Raw genomic sequence first — 18,114 nt, 5'->3', positions numbered from 1 at the left:
GAGATCATATCATTTCATCTGTAAATAAGTCAATATTTATACCAAAGAGATAAGGGTTCTATGGGGGGAAAACAGGCTTAATACCATGTAACAACTAAATAGGAAAAAATATTCAGTCATTACTCAAACTTTCCCAGTTTTCCGATCAATGTTTATAAAATTTGATGAGTTAGAATACAAATAAGACCCATACACATTTTATTTAGTTCATATGTCTCTACAGCCCTTTAAAAATCTAATATTTCCCATAGTTTACCCTCCTGCCATGTATTTGTTGAAAAAGCTAAGTTACTTGGTCTGTAAATTCTCCCTATTCTGGGATTTGCTGATTATTTCCAATGGTGTATTGAGCATTCTCAGTTCTACCATCTGTAAAGTGGGAATAACACATGCCCCATTTACTTCACAGAATTACTGTTCAGATCAGATAAGATCATGTATCTCACAGTATTCTATTAAACAAATAAAGTGTTTTTCATAGTGCTCCCCACCCAAAAAAAAACTTCACACACCAATGCTTGCATACACATTTATTAAGAAGCAACTGAGATGTGTCAGCCCCTCCCCTTGAGTACAAACTTCTTTATTGGTGTGTAATAAGGCCCAAGGGTTGGATGCACTACATAATCAAAATCAAATGCCAGCTTTTTACAGACTTGGCTAAAACAGCACAGCCCCAAACACCATCTTAAACTGCATGAAATCTGAGCCTTTCGAAGTCTTGTTTTTTTATTGTACTTGACTTATACATTTTAATTTTAATGCTTATTGCATATCCACATAAAAAGGAGCTCTTATTCTAATTAAGCAGAAAGCAGAGCTATCGGTGTGAAGGACAATGCACGTACAATTGCTTCATCCATAATTATCTATATAAGAAACATGCTTCCATTCTCAGGGGCTCTAATGATGCATGCACATAAGCAGTATGAGGCAGGGGATTCCAGCCAGCATCTTCTCTTTACTCTGGGTTCTTATCCTCTTCTGAAAAATGGGGGACAGACTTCTTTGCAACAACGTTGTCCAGTCTCTGTCCTTGTAGATATGGATTAACACTCTTAAAAAAAAATATGGTTTGGTATTATAATGTGAGCGTCAGATAAAACTATCTCAAAAAAGAAGTGAACAAGAACCATTTCTTGCCTATTGGGTTAACAATAAGCTAACAACGGTACTTACCACCTACCAAGTGATTACTCCAGTACACAATTTCATACCTCAGTGGCCTATGAAACACCATCTGACAGATTGTGACATCACACAACTTCAGTTGCTTATCAAATGCAATTTTTTGGCACAAAAATTTGAGGTGAACCAGCAAATTAGCTCTTGCTACTAACTTAGATACCAAGTCCCATATTTAAAAATTTTAAAAAAAGCATTATCCTATGTCCTATTTAGGTGATAGAGGGACTCTGAGACGCATTAAATTATTTTACAAGAACATTCTAAGGATTGGAGGGTAGCTCAGTGGTGGAGTGCATGCATGCTTAGGCCATGGATTTGATCCCTCCCCCCAAGAAAAGGATGTTTTTCTAAAGTGGAGGACAGAGTATAGCCAAATGGGAATTAGGATTGGAAGACTGGGTACAGATCATACTGTGAGTATGAATGATTCTTCCATGGCACAGTATACATGAAGGAGAAGTCATCAGGGGTCTACAGTCCCTCAGTCAAAAGAAGCCAAAAGAAAGAAGGAAGCTATTGCTATATGGAAGACTCCTTTATTTTTGGATTCAAGATTCCATACTCTGAAATCTCTTTGATATTCTGAATGAGTCAAGGTTTTTCCATTTCTTCTCTAGTACATATCTTTTTCTTTTTTGAGGTTTGAATTTGAACTAGTAATTGGAGCTTTACAACATAGTCTTTAGCAAGCAGAGATCATTTCAGAAAGTTTTGGAAGATATTTGTTTATTGAAGTTGCCTTCCAATAATGGAACCAAAATATAAGAAAGAAACTGTGGTTACAAATGATCACCAATCCCATTTGCATGATAAGCCCCATGGACAAATGGAAGCAGTTCACAGGTGGGTCTCTCTTTCTCATAGGAAATGGCCTGCCATTGATGCTCTTGAAAGATGAGCAGATATTCTCTGAAGGAGAAAGAATGGAACCTGATTTTAATATTTGTAAATGTCCTTTCACATTCTGTCTGATGCAATGAGAAATCAAATTCACTCTTGCAAAAATGCATCACAAACAAGGTGAGAATTACAAAGTGAGCAAAGTCCTCATATATCTGAAAAGTACTGTCAGAAAAAGACAGTCATCTCTAAAATATTCAAAATAATACTTTTGGGGGAATTGTCAACTAGAGTAGTCTGGCCTATCCCAGGGGCTGGTATCAGTATCTTGGTATAGGTGGAACAAAACTGGACTGTGAAAGCATATTAAATATCATAAATATTTTTTATTTAGCAATAAATTTATGAAAAATTCTAACATGTTAAAAGAATATGAAATGTTCATGTTTATCAAATATGGGATTAAAAGACCAATAAATTACTTACATAGTAGATATTGACAATTAACAAGATACGGCTTAAGAGTTTAAAATTTTGTAAAGTCATCTAAAAGTAAATTGATCTTTTCTTTCTGAAACAAATAAAGAAGTAAGTATAAGAGTCACATAAAGCCACTTGGGGCTCAGCTCGACTTCAGGGACTCCCTCTTGATAAGGGACTTTTGTGGAAAAAAAGTTCTGCTGCCAGACCCAGGAAATGTCAAAGGCTGGAGATGAGGGGAAGAAAATTGAGAGGGAAAAGGAGTCATCCCTTAAACTTTTTGGATAAATGTTTGACTATCAAGATTAAATCCAACACGTAAAGAGTAATGATAATAACAAATCTTGGTTTTAATTAGGTCCTGAACTCAAAGTGTTTATGTTATTTATCTTCTCACTTGGATGAGAGACTGGTTAGGTTACACAGAGAACATTATTTCCATTTCACAACTGGGAGAGCCACAGAGAATGGATCCTTGCTTGGGCTGTCCTCTGGAAACTCAGAGCAGATGCTTAACTTCATTGGAGGAAGCCTTGATTTTTCAACAAAGCAAACCCATAATTTCTTTCTATTGATTCATGCTCTTGAGGTGATGGTTAAGGTCTTCAGTCAAGATGGGAACACCCTCTGAGGCCTGATAATGGGGAGGCAGCTTCTGTTTCCCCATCAGTCTGGAGAGGCCCAAGGCTTATGGCATGAGAAGGGGTCTTTATAGATGCCCGAGAATAGGAAGAACTTGATAGCTTTGGGTCAGAGTGACCCTTATTTTCCTAAATTCAAAGCCTTTCCTATGTGGAGGAAGTTGAGGCCAAAGTAAAATCCATTATAACATGTGTCTTAGCCAGATTTCTGAGTTTTGGTAATCGCTGTTGTCTTGGAAAAGTGACCGAGACTGTGACCCACAGTCATTCACCGAGTCAGGGCTGAAGGAATGGCAGGCCAGGAAGTCCAGACGATTAAAGTTGCATGCTAAGTTATTCATTTTGGGTCAGTCACTGGTCTTATTTGGAAATGTCCTTGTGCCAGGGGGAGATATTCAAGCCATCTTCCTGGTAAATTATGTGTATTCTGAGCTCCTAGAATAGAATTTCTTGATGTTCTCTCAAGAATACATTACAGCCTTCCTGTCACCATCTGCCATTGGAAGCTGTAATCTCCAAGAAAAACCCCTAATAACCCCGTTAACTCCCAACCAAGATGTGTTTCCAGATGTAAGGACATTCAGCTTCTCACATTGGAAATTGATTGTGGGTAAGCACAGGGGCTTTAACCATCTGTTGCAGGGGTCTAAGAATTAATACTGAGGCCGGAAAATCTACACCTCCTAAAGCACTCTCTAAATGAGTTTGGCATAACTATTCAGAATGGTTACAATTAGCACTGTCCAGACTCCCAAATTTTGCCAGGATCTAGGCACCTGCAATTCTAAATAAATGGCTGTGGATATATGGTTTCATTTGTATGCTTTAACTAGAATGATTACTATTTTGTAGTACTTTACTATGTAATAATGGGACTACCCCCCAACTCCATCTGATGAGGGAAAAAAACAAGTGTCTCGGGCCTTTCGTCTAATAAGGTACCAGTGGATTAGCAGAATGCATTGATCACTTCTTATGTCTCCATGCCATAAAGTGCAATGGAAACTCACAGCAGATCTAGCACTCAGTTTTTCATGAGGTAACCACATACCAGTGACTACGAAGTAGCTCAATGTGGAGCACCCAGACCCAAGGTTCCACCTTGGGCAGCCCTGGGATAATTAACAACTGAGTCTGCAGTAAACTCAGCAGTCAGCAAACCAACACAACAGGTCCAGAGGGTTTTGTATCAATCTGGCTAGGCCACAAGAAAAGATCATGTGAGAAATGAGGCCTGTACATCTCATATTTTGCTCCCATATTCCTTCAGACTCATGATTGGAGCGTGTAGTTCAACACTTTCTTATTCCTGCCTTGTGTTTTACATAATCGAGGCAGATGTGTGAACAGTCTCCTTCCCTGGCCTACAGACCCCTCGAGGAAAGACAGAGAGCCTCATGTTCTCCCTGTATCCCCCACCCAAGTAGAAAGGCTACAACAGATACTTCCTCTCTGGATGGGAGGTGGTGGGCATTCCACTGAAAATTGTGTGCACTGGCTTGGGGATGCCCTCCCAGAAGCTAAGGGTGGACTTTCTGGGTGTGGCCCTTGTCACACAGGACCACTGTACGGTCCCTCAGGATTCTGTTACTTTCCCACATCTGAAGCCTCCTGCCTGTCAACTGCCCCATTCAGAAAATGCAGAACATCCCAACACCACCCCAGCAGGCCGTGAGTTACCCTCCGCCTCCGTCTCTGTCCTCCCTTCATCTTCTCGTAGAGGAGTTTCTTGTTCTAGAATGCGGAGAAAAGAAAACATCAATGCCCAAGTATGGATCGAATTTGGTGAATGTCTATTTTAAAAGCAATACTTGGTGTGTCCCCTGGATATTTGCATACACATATTTTGGAAACAAAGCTAGATGAAAGGAATGTCGTGTCAGAAAGATAGACCACAAGAGAAAAGCGGGTAGCTGTGCAGTTTTTCATAAAGTCCTCTGCAATGCCCTGAGGCACACAGTGTCATCAGCAATCCCATAAACAGGAAAGCATGGCAGTCCAACACACAAGGGTGCGGGAAACCCCTCTCCTCACCACGAACAGCTTTGGTTTAAAATAAATAATTTTATCTCAGTATCTAACTCCCCTTTTTATGAACTGTGCACATAAACTGTTCTCAAGAGCCGTGTCTGAATATTAACATCAAGCCTGTGTAAATAAACGGACACTCACTTCTGCGGCCATCCTTTTTGTGGCTCCAATCAGAGCCCCCAGTCAAGGCAATCAGAAAACCATTTGGTCTGTAACATTTTTATAATAGAGTGAACCTTTTAAAAACTGCCAAAAAACTTCTTGGCAGAAAGGAAAGTTATGTTGGAGCAGGGGGAGACTCTGTTACCGCAGTTTGTATAAGTGTTTCCACATATTGCTGTATTTCAAACACACAGTGGACTTAAATGAGCTCTAGAATATCAGACACATGCTCCGCAGATTTCCCTTCTATTGAGATTATAAAAGACAAAGCACTTGACCTGGAGGCAGAACGGGAGAAGGGGATTTGGGTGTTTCACTTGTGTTGTTTTATTTATTTGGTTTTTTAATCAGAAGGGAAATAATGTATAAAAGAGGTGATTCATCTTGCTCTAAGTGAAATACCTTGATATTGACTTTAAAAAAAAAATAAAAGGAGACGACAGACTTCTGGCGAGGAACAAGTTTATACAGCACTTGTATCCTCTGGGCTGTCTGGTTATAAAGGTTTTTTTAATGGTAGATTTGAAAGTGAAAATGACAAATGCCAAGAATGAGCTTCATCATTTTCATGTTCATTAAAATCTACCCCACCTGCAATTGACAATGCATATTCCTTGCCCAACCTCAACTATGCGGGGGCCGTGCCAGGAGCACAGAAGCCTCCACTGCCAAAAACAAAACTGGCTGTGGCCTCTACCTCCTGCTCAGCTGAGGGATGGATCAAGTTAATATCAGAAGAGAGAAAAGGCAGACGTGCTGATCATTCCCTCGAGGAAGGAAGATATTGCAGGGGGGCTCCCTTCCGTCTGTGAATGTGAACTTCTGATGTACAATGTCCTGGGCCTTCCTTCCAGAGCTAAGGAAGGGAGGCTGAGGGAGAAGGGGGTGAGAACAGTGGCCCTCCACAGGCACCATCGCGTTCAGCTGCCTGAGCTAGAGGGAGCACAAAGGGACCTGGAACTGGTGTCATGGAGTAGAATGTCAATCAGCCCTGGCACAGTTCCATGGTGCCACCATCAGGGTAACGCCAGCATTATTTGACTCTCCTATAGAAGATCTTGGAGCAGATGATGGCCACAGAAATGCAGAAGGGCTGGCAAGTCTTCTTCTCAAAGAAGGTCTCTGCATTTCCCTGAGATTGGGGTGAGGACTAGCAGGGTGTTCTTCCCTAGTCCTGCAGGGAAATGACTGGAGCCTTCGCCTCTATCCCTGTTATTGTCTGGATTTAAAGACAGGGATGGGTGGGAATAGTGTGGGTCAAAGACATATAAGAAAGATGGGTTGGGCCCACACTTGTAATCATAAGACCCTAAGCAACTTGGTGAGAACCTGTCCCAAAATAAAAAATATAAAGAACTAGAGATGTGAATCAGTGGTTAAGTGCCTCTAGGTTCAATCCTGGCACCAAGAAAAAACAAACATAAAAATACCAGAATGAATGAGAAGAAATCAGCCACCTCTCCTGACACCCACTGGAGAAGAAACCAGTCACACCTTCTGATACCCATTGACTGCTGATTCCTTGGGTAGTAGGGAACTGCTTTATATGTGAGTGCCAGGTTTAAGTTCATTAAAAGGGCTTTCCATTGTGCCATCGAGATTTTGGACAACTGCTCAGTTTGAGATTTTGGACAACTGCTCAGTTCTGGCTTTCAAATTCCATTCCTAAATGGAATGGGGGTTGGGAGTGCTCCTTGGAGAAACTCCTGATTGTAGGGCTACGGCAGGGACAGTATGAGGACAAAGAAAATTGGAATAGTTAATTAGGTCAGCAAGCAAGGAAGCACTCAAAAAAAAAAAAAAAAAAAAAAGAGAGTCATGGTGGAAGGAAAGAAAAGTCAACCTGAAGGGACTCTGGCCACAAATCTAGGGCAGTTCAAATGTCAAAATTAACAGTTACAGGAATCCATGCTGATGCTCCATAACACATCTATACATAGATGATAGAGAGATAGAGAGATAGATAGACAGATAGACAGACACGGAAACTTTTGAGACAACTTTTTATTAAGTGAATAATGCTCTGTATAAAGAGGAAAAGAACTGACATCAACAGCAGCCAGCCATTGGTCACAGACCCTTAACACTATAGTTACACATGCTGCCTGAAAGGCAATCAGTCTTAGATAGGACTCCCTAAGACTGCTGCACAGGACACATTATGAGTGATGACCCATGAAAATACAGACAGCTTACTACTGTATAGTATTTACTATTATATTGTATAATACAATTACTGTTATTAGTCACCGATGTATTCCTATTATCTAACATAGAGCCCATTTGATGTGCATTTAATAAGTGTGTCTTGTTGCATTAACAATGAGAGAGGCATGCAGGAAACAAGACAGACACAGATATTTGTAATATGTGAATCATTGTTAAAGACGTAGCTTAGCTCCAGCTAATGTTAAAAACAGGGGTTACTAGCACATAAAGAAGCAGGATTTTGTGTTGCTGTTCTACTGTCGAAGATATATGCTTTATTAACTTAAAGGAAGGTTGAATTGAAGACAAGCTTGAGACTATCCTATATAAACTATTTAAGAGGCAAGTCTGTGGGTCCCAGCTTAGAATAGCAAGACAAACTCATTCACACTTCCATGTGAAGGCCAAGCCAATCCTGTTTTATTGCTAGGTAGTAATTATTAAATAAACAAGGAAACTTAAGTTTAAACAAACACATAATTATAGTTGATAAAAGGTGTGTAAACACTGTTCCTGGTCATTGATCTGTGATCTTACTTTTGTCTAGTATGTGTGGTCCTAAATTCTAATCTTTGGCTCTGATGTAGCCAAAGAATGGAAATGAATGAGAGAAAGACAAGTCAGGATTTAAGGAAGGAAGAAAAGAGAATAAGGGATAGTGGTTGGCCTCTTACTAGGAATTTGGTGAGAGAAATCTAAAAAGGTTTTGAAGAAGAGGTAAGGAAAGTTGGAAAGCGAGAAGTTTCCATCTCTCTCACTCCATCATGCCACCAACTGGGCTCTTGACCCTCACTTGGACTTTCTCTCTGTCTCTTTTCTTCCTTTTGCTCATTGGCATCTTCCGGTTAGGCTGAACACCTTCCCATCTGAGACTTCGGTGCTGCCTCCATCAGTGCCTTCACTTCCTCAAAGGCTAGCGTGTCAATCAGCTGGACCTCAGTCCTGGATCTTTCTTTATCCTTATCTTCCATCTTTCCCAGAAATCGCACCTGGCCTTAGGAGCACAGCTCGTTTAGTATGAAACTAAACAGTGCTAAGCTAATGAGATGCCATTCATCTTAGTCACAAAACTAATTTCTTAAGAGACCAGTACCATGTCTTGATGAATATTGTCTACCAAGTACCTCATAGTCCCTGAAACAAAGTAGGTTCCATAACTTCTGTTTGCTCCTTGGTGAACCTGGCCCTGGCTTCTGTTTGTCAATACTTTCCCCTCTCTTGAGGACCCTATCCCTAGTGCTGCTTCATGACCTTCCACTCTTTCCCTCTCCCTCTCTGTTCCCTTCTTTTGTTCCGTCTCCCTGTTTCCTCCCTCTTTTCCTTTTAAAATGTCCTCAGAGGAAAAATTCATATTATCCATTTCAAATCAACTTAGCATGACTCTTCTTTCCTCCTCATGCATTTATGCCTAGTTAGTTTCCTCCCTTTGAAATATCATGGATTCTCACTTTCTTAACTGTATTTATAGTCATCACAAGTAGAATCACTTTTCCCAATTTTTCTTCCTGTCTGTAGTCTCTTCTCCCTCTATTTTGTCTTTTAATATGTCACCAGGACAACTTTTATAGAAGACTCTCATGATTGCAATATCCTCTTTGAGAACCTCCAGATGTTTTTCTGTTCAATTCAACATGGTTCAACTCCACTAGAAGGCTTGGAAAAGGTTCCAGAAAGCAATTCTCCCTAACAGAACTGCTTATGAGAGAGAGAGAGAATGAATAGTGCAAACTGGAAAAGAATATTAACTTAGGAGTGTTGTTACTTTGTTGCTTCAATTTGGGAAATGTGTGTATGTTGAAGCAGAGGGAACTGACTTCCTGCAATGTTGAAGCAAGATGCTGGAAGAACTGCAAGTGGTCATTACCCAGGAGGGATTTCTTTCACTAAAACAGTGCAGAAGGAAGGGAGGGAATTAAGGTTTGAGATCTCAGCATTTCCAATGAAGTAGGAAGCAAAGTCATTTGCCAGTAACGAACTGAGAGTGAATTGAGGACTTAGAAGGGCTTAGGCAGTTTGGAATATCTGCCTACACACTCATTCATTCCCTTGTTCTACAGCTGTACTGACCACCTATTATTATACATGAGATGACACTCCTAAGTGTTACCCCACTTTCCTCACAGGGCTTAAGCATTTGATTGCATTGGTCCAGTCACAGGAACTTAAGACAGATCCCTGTGCAGTTTTACTCTCATGTGGCTCAATGTTCTAGCCTGCTGGGATCTCCTTGAATCCCAACTCTCATCTGGTGTTATCCCTTCCAACTCAGTGTCATCTTCTGAAAATCTAATAAGTACATGTTCTGTATTTTTATTACAAACACTGGTAAAAATGCGGAGCGGGGTAGTGCTAAGACATGCAGGATACCGTGTAAAATCCCTTTCCATCCTGATGAATTCTCTAACAAGCTCCCTTTTGGGGATATTTTGTTGCCTAGGCTGCATCTCTCCACCTCTTCCAATGGGAGATCATAAATGATCTTGTCAAATACTTTGCTGAAGTCCAAATGCACCATGCCCACTTCATGTCCCTCATCAAGCTGGAAAGGACACGAAGGGTGCTGGCAAAGAGAAGAGTGCGGTCAGATTGACAAGACTTGTTTTTAGCACACCAGTGCCAAAGGCTCATGATTTCTCTTTCCAAGTGCTTATAAACAACTCCCTTACCCGAAAGCAATACATACTTACTGGTGACTGGCACCAGGCTCACTGCTACATTATATTCGGATTTTTTTTTTCTCTTTCCATAAGGTTTATACATGTCTGTTTCAAAGCTTGAACATCTTTTTCTCTTGATTTTGCAGAGATCCTCTTTCTTAGTCTAAAGATCAAATTTGCAAGTATTCTCAGCACACCTTTCTGTTTTTTTGAAAGATCATTTGCTTTTGACAAAATTCTGTGAGTAGCATGAAACACTGGTGAGACCCAAAAAGGTGTTAGGACATGGGTTGTGGAGAACATCCAAGCAGGAGTCTCTGGAGATTGTAACTGATGTGATTTGCTTTGGTTGCTGTCTCTTTGGATGGGTTTGATATGTTGCTGCCTAGATACATGAGTGCGATTTGAAATGATAACCACTTAAAGTCCCTTTCAACCAGAGATTTCTGAAATAAATTTTCTTATTTCCCTCTACCCATATTGCACATCTCTGCTATCAGTACCTTTGGGGTATCAGAACACAAAATCTACTAGCAGCTCAAAAATGAACTTACCCACTTGCCCAGGCCTGGGTAGTCATGTTCCGGATCAAAAAGGTGCTGGTGCAACTGGAATTCTCGACTGAATTCTGCAGTGTCAGGGGTGTTTTCTAGACATCCATCATCTACTGCAAACAGCCAAAGGTTTTGAGGAATGGCCACAGCATTTATTGTTATTCAAAGAGTTAATTCATCAAAAATATCTAGACATGCTAAGGTCAGAGTCTATTCATATCAGTCACCCTAAGTCACTTTCCCCTGGTATCTAGTCTTCCTGTTAGATGGGGATTGCTTATCCCAAATTCCCAATCCTATAGCAGAGACCTGTTAGCTGTTCACCAAAACAATTTCCCTTCTATCCTCAGCACATAGCTAGGCTAATTTTTCAGTCTTGCTTTGCAATCAGGTGGAATCATATGCTGAGTTGAGGCTAATAGATAGAACATGGGCAGAAGTGATGTATTCCACTTCCAGATGTGACCCATAAGAACCTCCTATGATGCCCTACTCCACACCCTCACCCTCCTCTGGCAGGACTTCACATGAATGAGAAATAAATTTCTATTGTGTTTAGTCACTAATATTTTTTATCTGTTATAACAGTAAATGTTTCCTCAACTAACACACTCTCATTCCTCATAACTCATTGTTTTATCTTGAGTGAGCTCTTTAGAAAACACTTCAGCATCTTTGAGAAAGTAAGTTATACAGTAACAGCGACAATCCTCAGACCGTGCTGGGTTGCGAGTGCAGTCGAAATGGCTGACACCTGAGAGTCAGACAGACCAGCGCTCAAGGGTCAGACTGCAGCTCATAAGACACAGATAGGGTTAGTACCTTGGGAAAGTTAACCAAGCCGCTCTATTTCTTCATTTGTGAGTGCAAATAATCAAATACTTACCTTACAGAGTTGCTGTGAGAAAGAGATGATCATTTATTGATCATTTATGGAAGGCCAGGCACATAACAGTTTGGTAATATGTTTTAGTTCCCTCTCCAACCATCTCTCTTTAAATAGCAGTTCATTCTGTGATTGCTTTTTCAAATAAAGCATATCTTCCATTCAAACCAAAAAGAAGGTTATTCCTCCTAGGTTCTGCTTTTTTCCTACACTCTATAATTATTAGGCATGATGTTCTAAAAGTAATTTTTTTTTTCCATCTCTACTGGGCTTTAGACAACAGCTATATATAGGGGGACAGGGGAGGGACTGAATTTTTTTCAGTGTTAGAAGAGGAAAGATGGTCCCTTTTCAAAAGAATAATGACACATCAGAGTCAATACTGAAAGGGACCTATTTTCATTAAGCCAGGTTGTCCAGCTTTTAGGACGGATCTGAAGCCTAGCAGTTTTAAGCATGCAGTTTCTCAGCTCTAGCAGCATGATGCTGGTATGGAAGTCAGCATTCTGAACAAATGTGTAGTGCACCTGTAATGGGGCCACCCTCTCTGCACGAGCTATATCTAACATCTTCATCTAGAGCAATTAATATGTAGGGAAGGGGAGCAAACAGAGAGCTCAAGCAGTCTGCAGGTGGCAGCTTGATAACCTCTTCATAATTGTTTCTCAAGTGCCTGTGAGTGGGCAGAGACTGAGATACAGAGATAAAATCCTGCTCTGGGAAGATCTGGGACCTGAAAATGTGCCCCAGAATCCACATCATACCCTCCCCTGTCCCCTGCTCCCCAACCCCCCCCCACCCCCGACCCTGGCTTCCCTACCCCGCCCTGGAGTTTGGAGCCCTGCTGCTCTTGGCCTTTGGTCAGAGTTGAGCAGGCAGGGGAGGGGGAGTCAAGGTTTCCCTCTTGGGCTGCTCACTGGTGCTGTGCTGTGTTGTGGGACGCTGGATTGTGCCATGCATGATTGTCTGTGAGGCAGATCTCAAGTAAGTTCTCACAAATAATGGTTACATTTAGCAAGTGATTTCCCTTTAGATTGCAAACCGTGATTGAACAAATGGTGTGGAATATGTTATCTTAATGGAAGGATAGCAAAATAAATGGCAGATAATCCTTGACAAGAAGTCTGGAGTCCACCTCTATCTGCTCACTTTGAATGCTCTTCTCTCAGGTGCTTGATTGCATGGGTCTTTGTTTTCCTTTTGTCAAGATAACCTAGAGCTACTCCGTATGTTTCTTTATTCTTTATTTATTTTGCTGCTCTGGGGATCGAAGCCAGGGACTTTGTGCTTGCGAGCCAAGTGCTCTGCCACTGAGCCACATTCCCAGTCCACATTATATGTTTCTTTAAGGCTTTGGCTGTGTCATCTTTTCACAAATGAAGAGACTGGGGCTTAAGGAAGTGAAGTGAAATGCTGTAAGTGACACTAGAACTCGGATCTCTATAAAGCGGGTCTCAAACTTCAGTGTGCACCAGAATCATGAGGCTCTAGCCCCAGAGACTCTGAGTTAAAAAGTCTGAGGTAGGGCCTGAGAATTTGCATTTCTTATAAGATCTTATCTAGTTTCTTATGTGACACATGCTGCTGGCCCCAGACTCACACTTAAAGAACCACTACACTACAATATACCTAATCAATTTAGCAAGACCCCTGGGGACACTGCTATTTTCCAAACACAGATTGGTCTTTCTCCCTACCCACCCAAAGCCCTAGAGGCAAATAAAGAGAACTGAAGTGGTTGAAGCCAGGCCATGATTCAGGTTTTCCTGCCACCTGGGCCAGCGGCACCACCATTAGCTCACACACATTCAACTATTTTGGTTGTTCCATCCCAAGATGGAAGCTCTATGCCCCAGGGAAGATGATGCCTCAATTTAAATGATAAAAGGAGCAAATACTTTCAGAGAGAGCCTGTGCTGTAGCTGGTGTTAGAATTTCTAGTTTCCTCCCAAAGCCTCTACTTTCCTTGGGAACCCAAGGGTACCTCCATTACCTGTTTTTCCAACAGGACAGGGGTTTGGGGGGTCTGGGTAGCCTTGATCCTCACTGAAGTCCTTAGGAATGTTGTCACCAGTCAACTCTGCCACAATGTTGGGAATGTTGCCAAAAGGACCCAAGTGCTGCAGACCTTCATGAGCTCCACCTGTGAAGGAATCAGAAGTTCATCACAGTACAATTAAATTCATTTTTAACTGCTATTGATTCAGGCATATCACACAGGCAAGGTGCTGTGTTCTATGCTGTGAAGAGAGAAAAACAAAATAAAACAGTACCTGCTGTCTGGGGGTTTAGAAATTTAGATGCAGAAACAGACCATATGTGTGTGTGTGTGTGTGTGTATTCTGCACAAGACAGATTGTATATGAGTTATGACAGAAATGTGAACATTATGAAATGTGAGCATTATGGAGTGTGGAAAAGGGAGAGTTTCACTTGGTTGGTGGGATGGGAGAGGTTCTTGGTTGAGTTGTACTTGCATGACACCAACGGGTAGGACTCTGGAAGCTGGGCATGGGTCTGGGTTGAGGGTGGGGTCAGATAGGGAGAAGGTTGCTGAAAGAAGATCATGAGAGAAAAGGTGAAGAAAAAAGTTACTTTCATCCCACCACTAGCTCAACCCACTTAAAATTTGAGGTATTTATTCTGATCTTTTGTTTCCTCCTCAGCATATCTTTTTATACACAAAGCTTTACTCATTTTTATTTCTCATAAAAGCACAAGCATCCTTCCATTTGTCTGCACGGGTTCTATTCCTGCAATTATGAATGACCATGCAGTTTTTCATCCAATTGGTCTACCATGACATATTAACCATTCCCTTATTGTGAGACATTTAGTGATTCCCAGTTTGTTTTAGGCGTTTAATTTTTTCCATATTTTGGATTAATTTTCCTCAGGACAAATTCCCAGAAGTCTAATTACTGGGTTAAAGGCTATAAACATTTTTATGGCTCATGATATTGTAATGCCAAATGTTTTCCAAAAAGGAGGTACTAATTAATGAAATTCATCAACAAAAAATGAGAATGCCAGCTTTAGAACATCCTCACTAACAATTGCGTATTATAACAATAAATTTTTATACTTTCTCTGCTAATTTTATTGTAGAAAATTTTAAATTTTTATTTTTAAATGTCTGATTTTTTCAGCTCAGTCAAATATTTGCTATGTTTATCCGCTAGTTTTGATTTCTTTTTTATGACTTGTCTGTTTATGGTCTCGGAATTAAAATGTTTGTCTTATCAATTTGTACAAGCATTTTACATGATAAAGATATCAGGCCTTTGGCTGTTACAACTTTTTGCAAATATTTCCCATGTTGTCTGACTTTGAATTCTAGTCATTATTACAATATTTTACCAACATAAGTTTTTAATATTTGTTTAGTCAGACTTGTTTTTATTCTCCTTCATGATTTCTTCTTGTCCTTCTAAACTTGCAAAGTTGTTGTCCCTCCAGAGGTACTACCAACATTTGGATATTTCTTTCAGTTTTTCTATTTTTCAAATTGACTCTTTAATACATATGTTATTTATTATGTTCTATGTAAAACAGTTAACCTATTATTCTGCCAGCATTTGTTTAAAAAAAATTTCTGTCATTTCCCATTTATTTTATGCCTCCCACAAACTTCTAAGTGCCTCATACCAAAACCATCTCAGAGCACAGGGCCCAGCAGTAAGTAAGAACAACCTACATTGATTGCATAACTTGCTTTACTATATATGTGCAAATGCATCTCATTTCTGGACACTTTCTTGTAACCTTTACATTTTATAAGGTGCAGGTAGTTTCCTTTTCCATCAGAGAGCAGACTATTTCTTGGAAGAACTTCATATCTATCAGCTTTATTTGGACCTGGGAGCCCCTCATAGCTGCCTTAGTGTACAGCACTAAGGCACAGACTCATACAAGGGAGGTCAACTCAGAATCAAAAGATGACTTGGCGAGTCTGAAATTAGAGCTCCACCTTCCACCTCCACAAGATAATCTTGCCAACTGGCCAGATTACCTGAGTTCAGCTGGATGGAATTCTCCTTTTCTCCCTGGATGAACACAGTAGCTTGCTTTTGTTATTTTGGGCTCAACCAACTCCACTTTGGATTGACACATTTCTTTCTTTGGGAATGTAAATATATTCAGTAGGATCAAGGCATGTCGTGGGAGTCATAGTATCTCTATGAAGTTACTTTCATCATTCTATCTCCATTTAATATGTTTGATTGAAGTTTAACTTTAAAAAGGCAATCTTATCTTCATTAATTCCTCCCAGCTCTCAAATTCATAAACCACCAACCAGCTGGCCTGTTTATTTCATTCATGTTTATATTTCATTGCTTTGCAATGAGAGTGGGCAGCTTGCAGAATTTCCACATTTGAAAACAGGCATTTCTTTTGCAGAGAAATAATGTAATACATTACTATTTTTGTATATTTTCCATGAGAATAGTAGAATAAGGTATTTTATATAATCCATAAATGTCAATAATCAATTATTCAACATTTTAAATGTATTCTTTTATGTGCTTATTCATATTTTATCATAATATGATGGCTATATGTTAAAATCTACTACTAATAATTATTTGGCAGTCTCTTACTTATTACCATTTCATTTTATCACTTTGATGCTGTTAGTTGGGATGTCCAAGAAAATAAATTCTTCATTTTAACTACATTAGTAATTGGCTATTATTAATTCATAAAGCATACTTTCATTCATATTTCTCCTATTAGCCTACTACTCTCATTCCATTGATTTGTCATCTTTTTATTTTAACCTTTCTGTATCTTTCTGATGGTTTGTCCAATTTATACTGTGGTAGCTGCTTTCTTAGGTACTCTGGAGATACGTAATTATTATTCCACATTAACTCAAAAGTTGCAAAGACTAAATAGACATAACAGTATACTTGGTATTGATATATTTGAAGCTTTGTATAATCTTGGCGCTGCCATTGCGCTTGCTATAGGGCATGCTCTCTGCTGTGTCAATACATGTCTCAACTTTTGAAAGCACCCTAGCATTTAGTGCCAGGAATTATCCAACTTGGCTCAAAAGTGAATGCATGTCTTAATGCCCCATTAGTAATTAATGAAGGAAGCAAACACAGTCTCCCTTATGGAAGGCCTGCCAAGGTTCTGTTTACCTGTGTGCACCAGAGCCATTAAAATGAATGCTGCACTTGTTAGGGACCAACAGATGTTTAGAACCAGGCAGATATATTAGAACACAAGTTCTTTTCAAACTTAATGACATCAAATGAAAACACACTCGCTGGGGTAGGAACTGTGGGAGATGTGTAGAAGTAAAAAAAGTTGCCCTTTGCACTCAGGAGCTGAAGATTTATAGACAACTAAGCACTTATGGAAAATAACTTGAAAATCATCTGGTTGCAGACCCAACCAAATATCAGTTATCTAGTCCATTATAACGTTTAGACGTTGTTGATCTATTAGACCTGAAGACATGTCAACAAAAATGTTATAATGCTTGGGGTGATGTTTGGTGCATTCACCTCAACCTCCTGCACAATCTTACATCCAGATGCATTTTTTAAATGATTAGCTAGTTTATCAATTTAAGAAATATTTATTGAGCATATTCTAAAAAACAAGACTTGGACAAAGTACCAGAGTGTCAATGATGAACCATTTTCATGTGGACCCTGTTCTCAGTCTATAGTATATAGGGATACAAAAAGAAACAAACACTTGTAATGCACTTAAAATGGAATCAGGCTTTAGCAGGATGTCACAGCTGTGTAGAGGAGAAGAATCTAGTCATTTCTAGGGCATGGAAGACTTCCTGCTAGAAGAAATATATTGATGATTTTGAAAAAGCTATAGAAGATAAAAATATGAGAGACATGGTTCCTATTTTCTAGCTGGTGCTACAGTCTAGCTGATTAACTAAGACCAACATAGTAAACCAGTGGTGTGTAATAAGCTATACTCCCCAGTACAATTAATCATGATGTAGACGATGGATAGTGGTATAGACACTGCACAAAGTAGGTTAGAAGGAAATTAAGAAGGCCTTCTCTAAGACTGTCACTCAAATGCAGGAGTGCAGTGATAAGGATTGGAGTTAGGGTGGCCACAGTAGCCATGCACATAAAGAGGTGAGTCAAAAGTCTGTGAAGCTGCCAGTCTACAGGTCTATTGATCTAAGAAAATAACACCATTGGTAAAGACAGGATCTTTCACCTACAGCTTGAAATTATTTCAGGTAATTAATTCTACCTCATGATGACGCCTCATTTACCTGTTCCCACCACAGCCATAGCAACCTACAGATATCTCCAGAGTAAATGGAAAATACCTAATTCTTGTCAAATAAATTTTAAAGCCTCGTTTGGCTTACATAAGCTTTATGTGATAAAATTGGTAGCAGGAAGCTGACTATTTCCAAACTCTAGATATTGATTCATTGAAAGATTTTCCTTGTATGTATTGATTCACTG

At 39.8% G+C, this 18,114-nt stretch overlaps 1 protein-coding gene across 2 annotated transcripts in view; it reads right to left on the bottom strand.

Annotated features, from left to right (window-relative positions):
- Positions 1-515: 515 nt before the first annotated feature.
- The window catches only part of Scg5 (secretogranin V), a 51,068-nt gene continuing 33,469 nt past the window's right edge, over positions 516-18,114 (bottom strand). Inside the window, exons 3-6 of one of the 2 annotated variants that reach the window (XM_047541875.1) lie at positions 13,641-13,790; positions 10,762-10,874; positions 4,830-4,883; positions 516-1,057 (exon numbers count right to left, since the gene is read on the bottom strand). In XM_047541875.1, coding sequence (XP_047397831.1) covers positions 962-1,057; positions 4,830-4,883; positions 10,762-10,874; positions 13,641-13,790 — 413 coding nt within the window. In that variant the 3' untranslated portion in view covers positions 516-961. The remainder of the gene's footprint in view (positions 1,058-4,829; positions 4,884-10,761; positions 10,875-13,640; positions 13,791-18,114) is intronic. The other variant, XM_047541877.1, reaches the window with a different exon arrangement.

Source organism: Sciurus carolinensis, chromosome 2, assembly GCF_902686445.1.
Source record: "Sciurus carolinensis chromosome 2, mSciCar1.2, whole genome shotgun sequence".
NCBI classification, from domain to species: Eukaryota; Metazoa; Chordata; class Mammalia; order Rodentia; family Sciuridae; genus Sciurus; species Sciurus carolinensis.
This window is presented reverse-complemented; position numbering and strand designations above follow the sequence as displayed.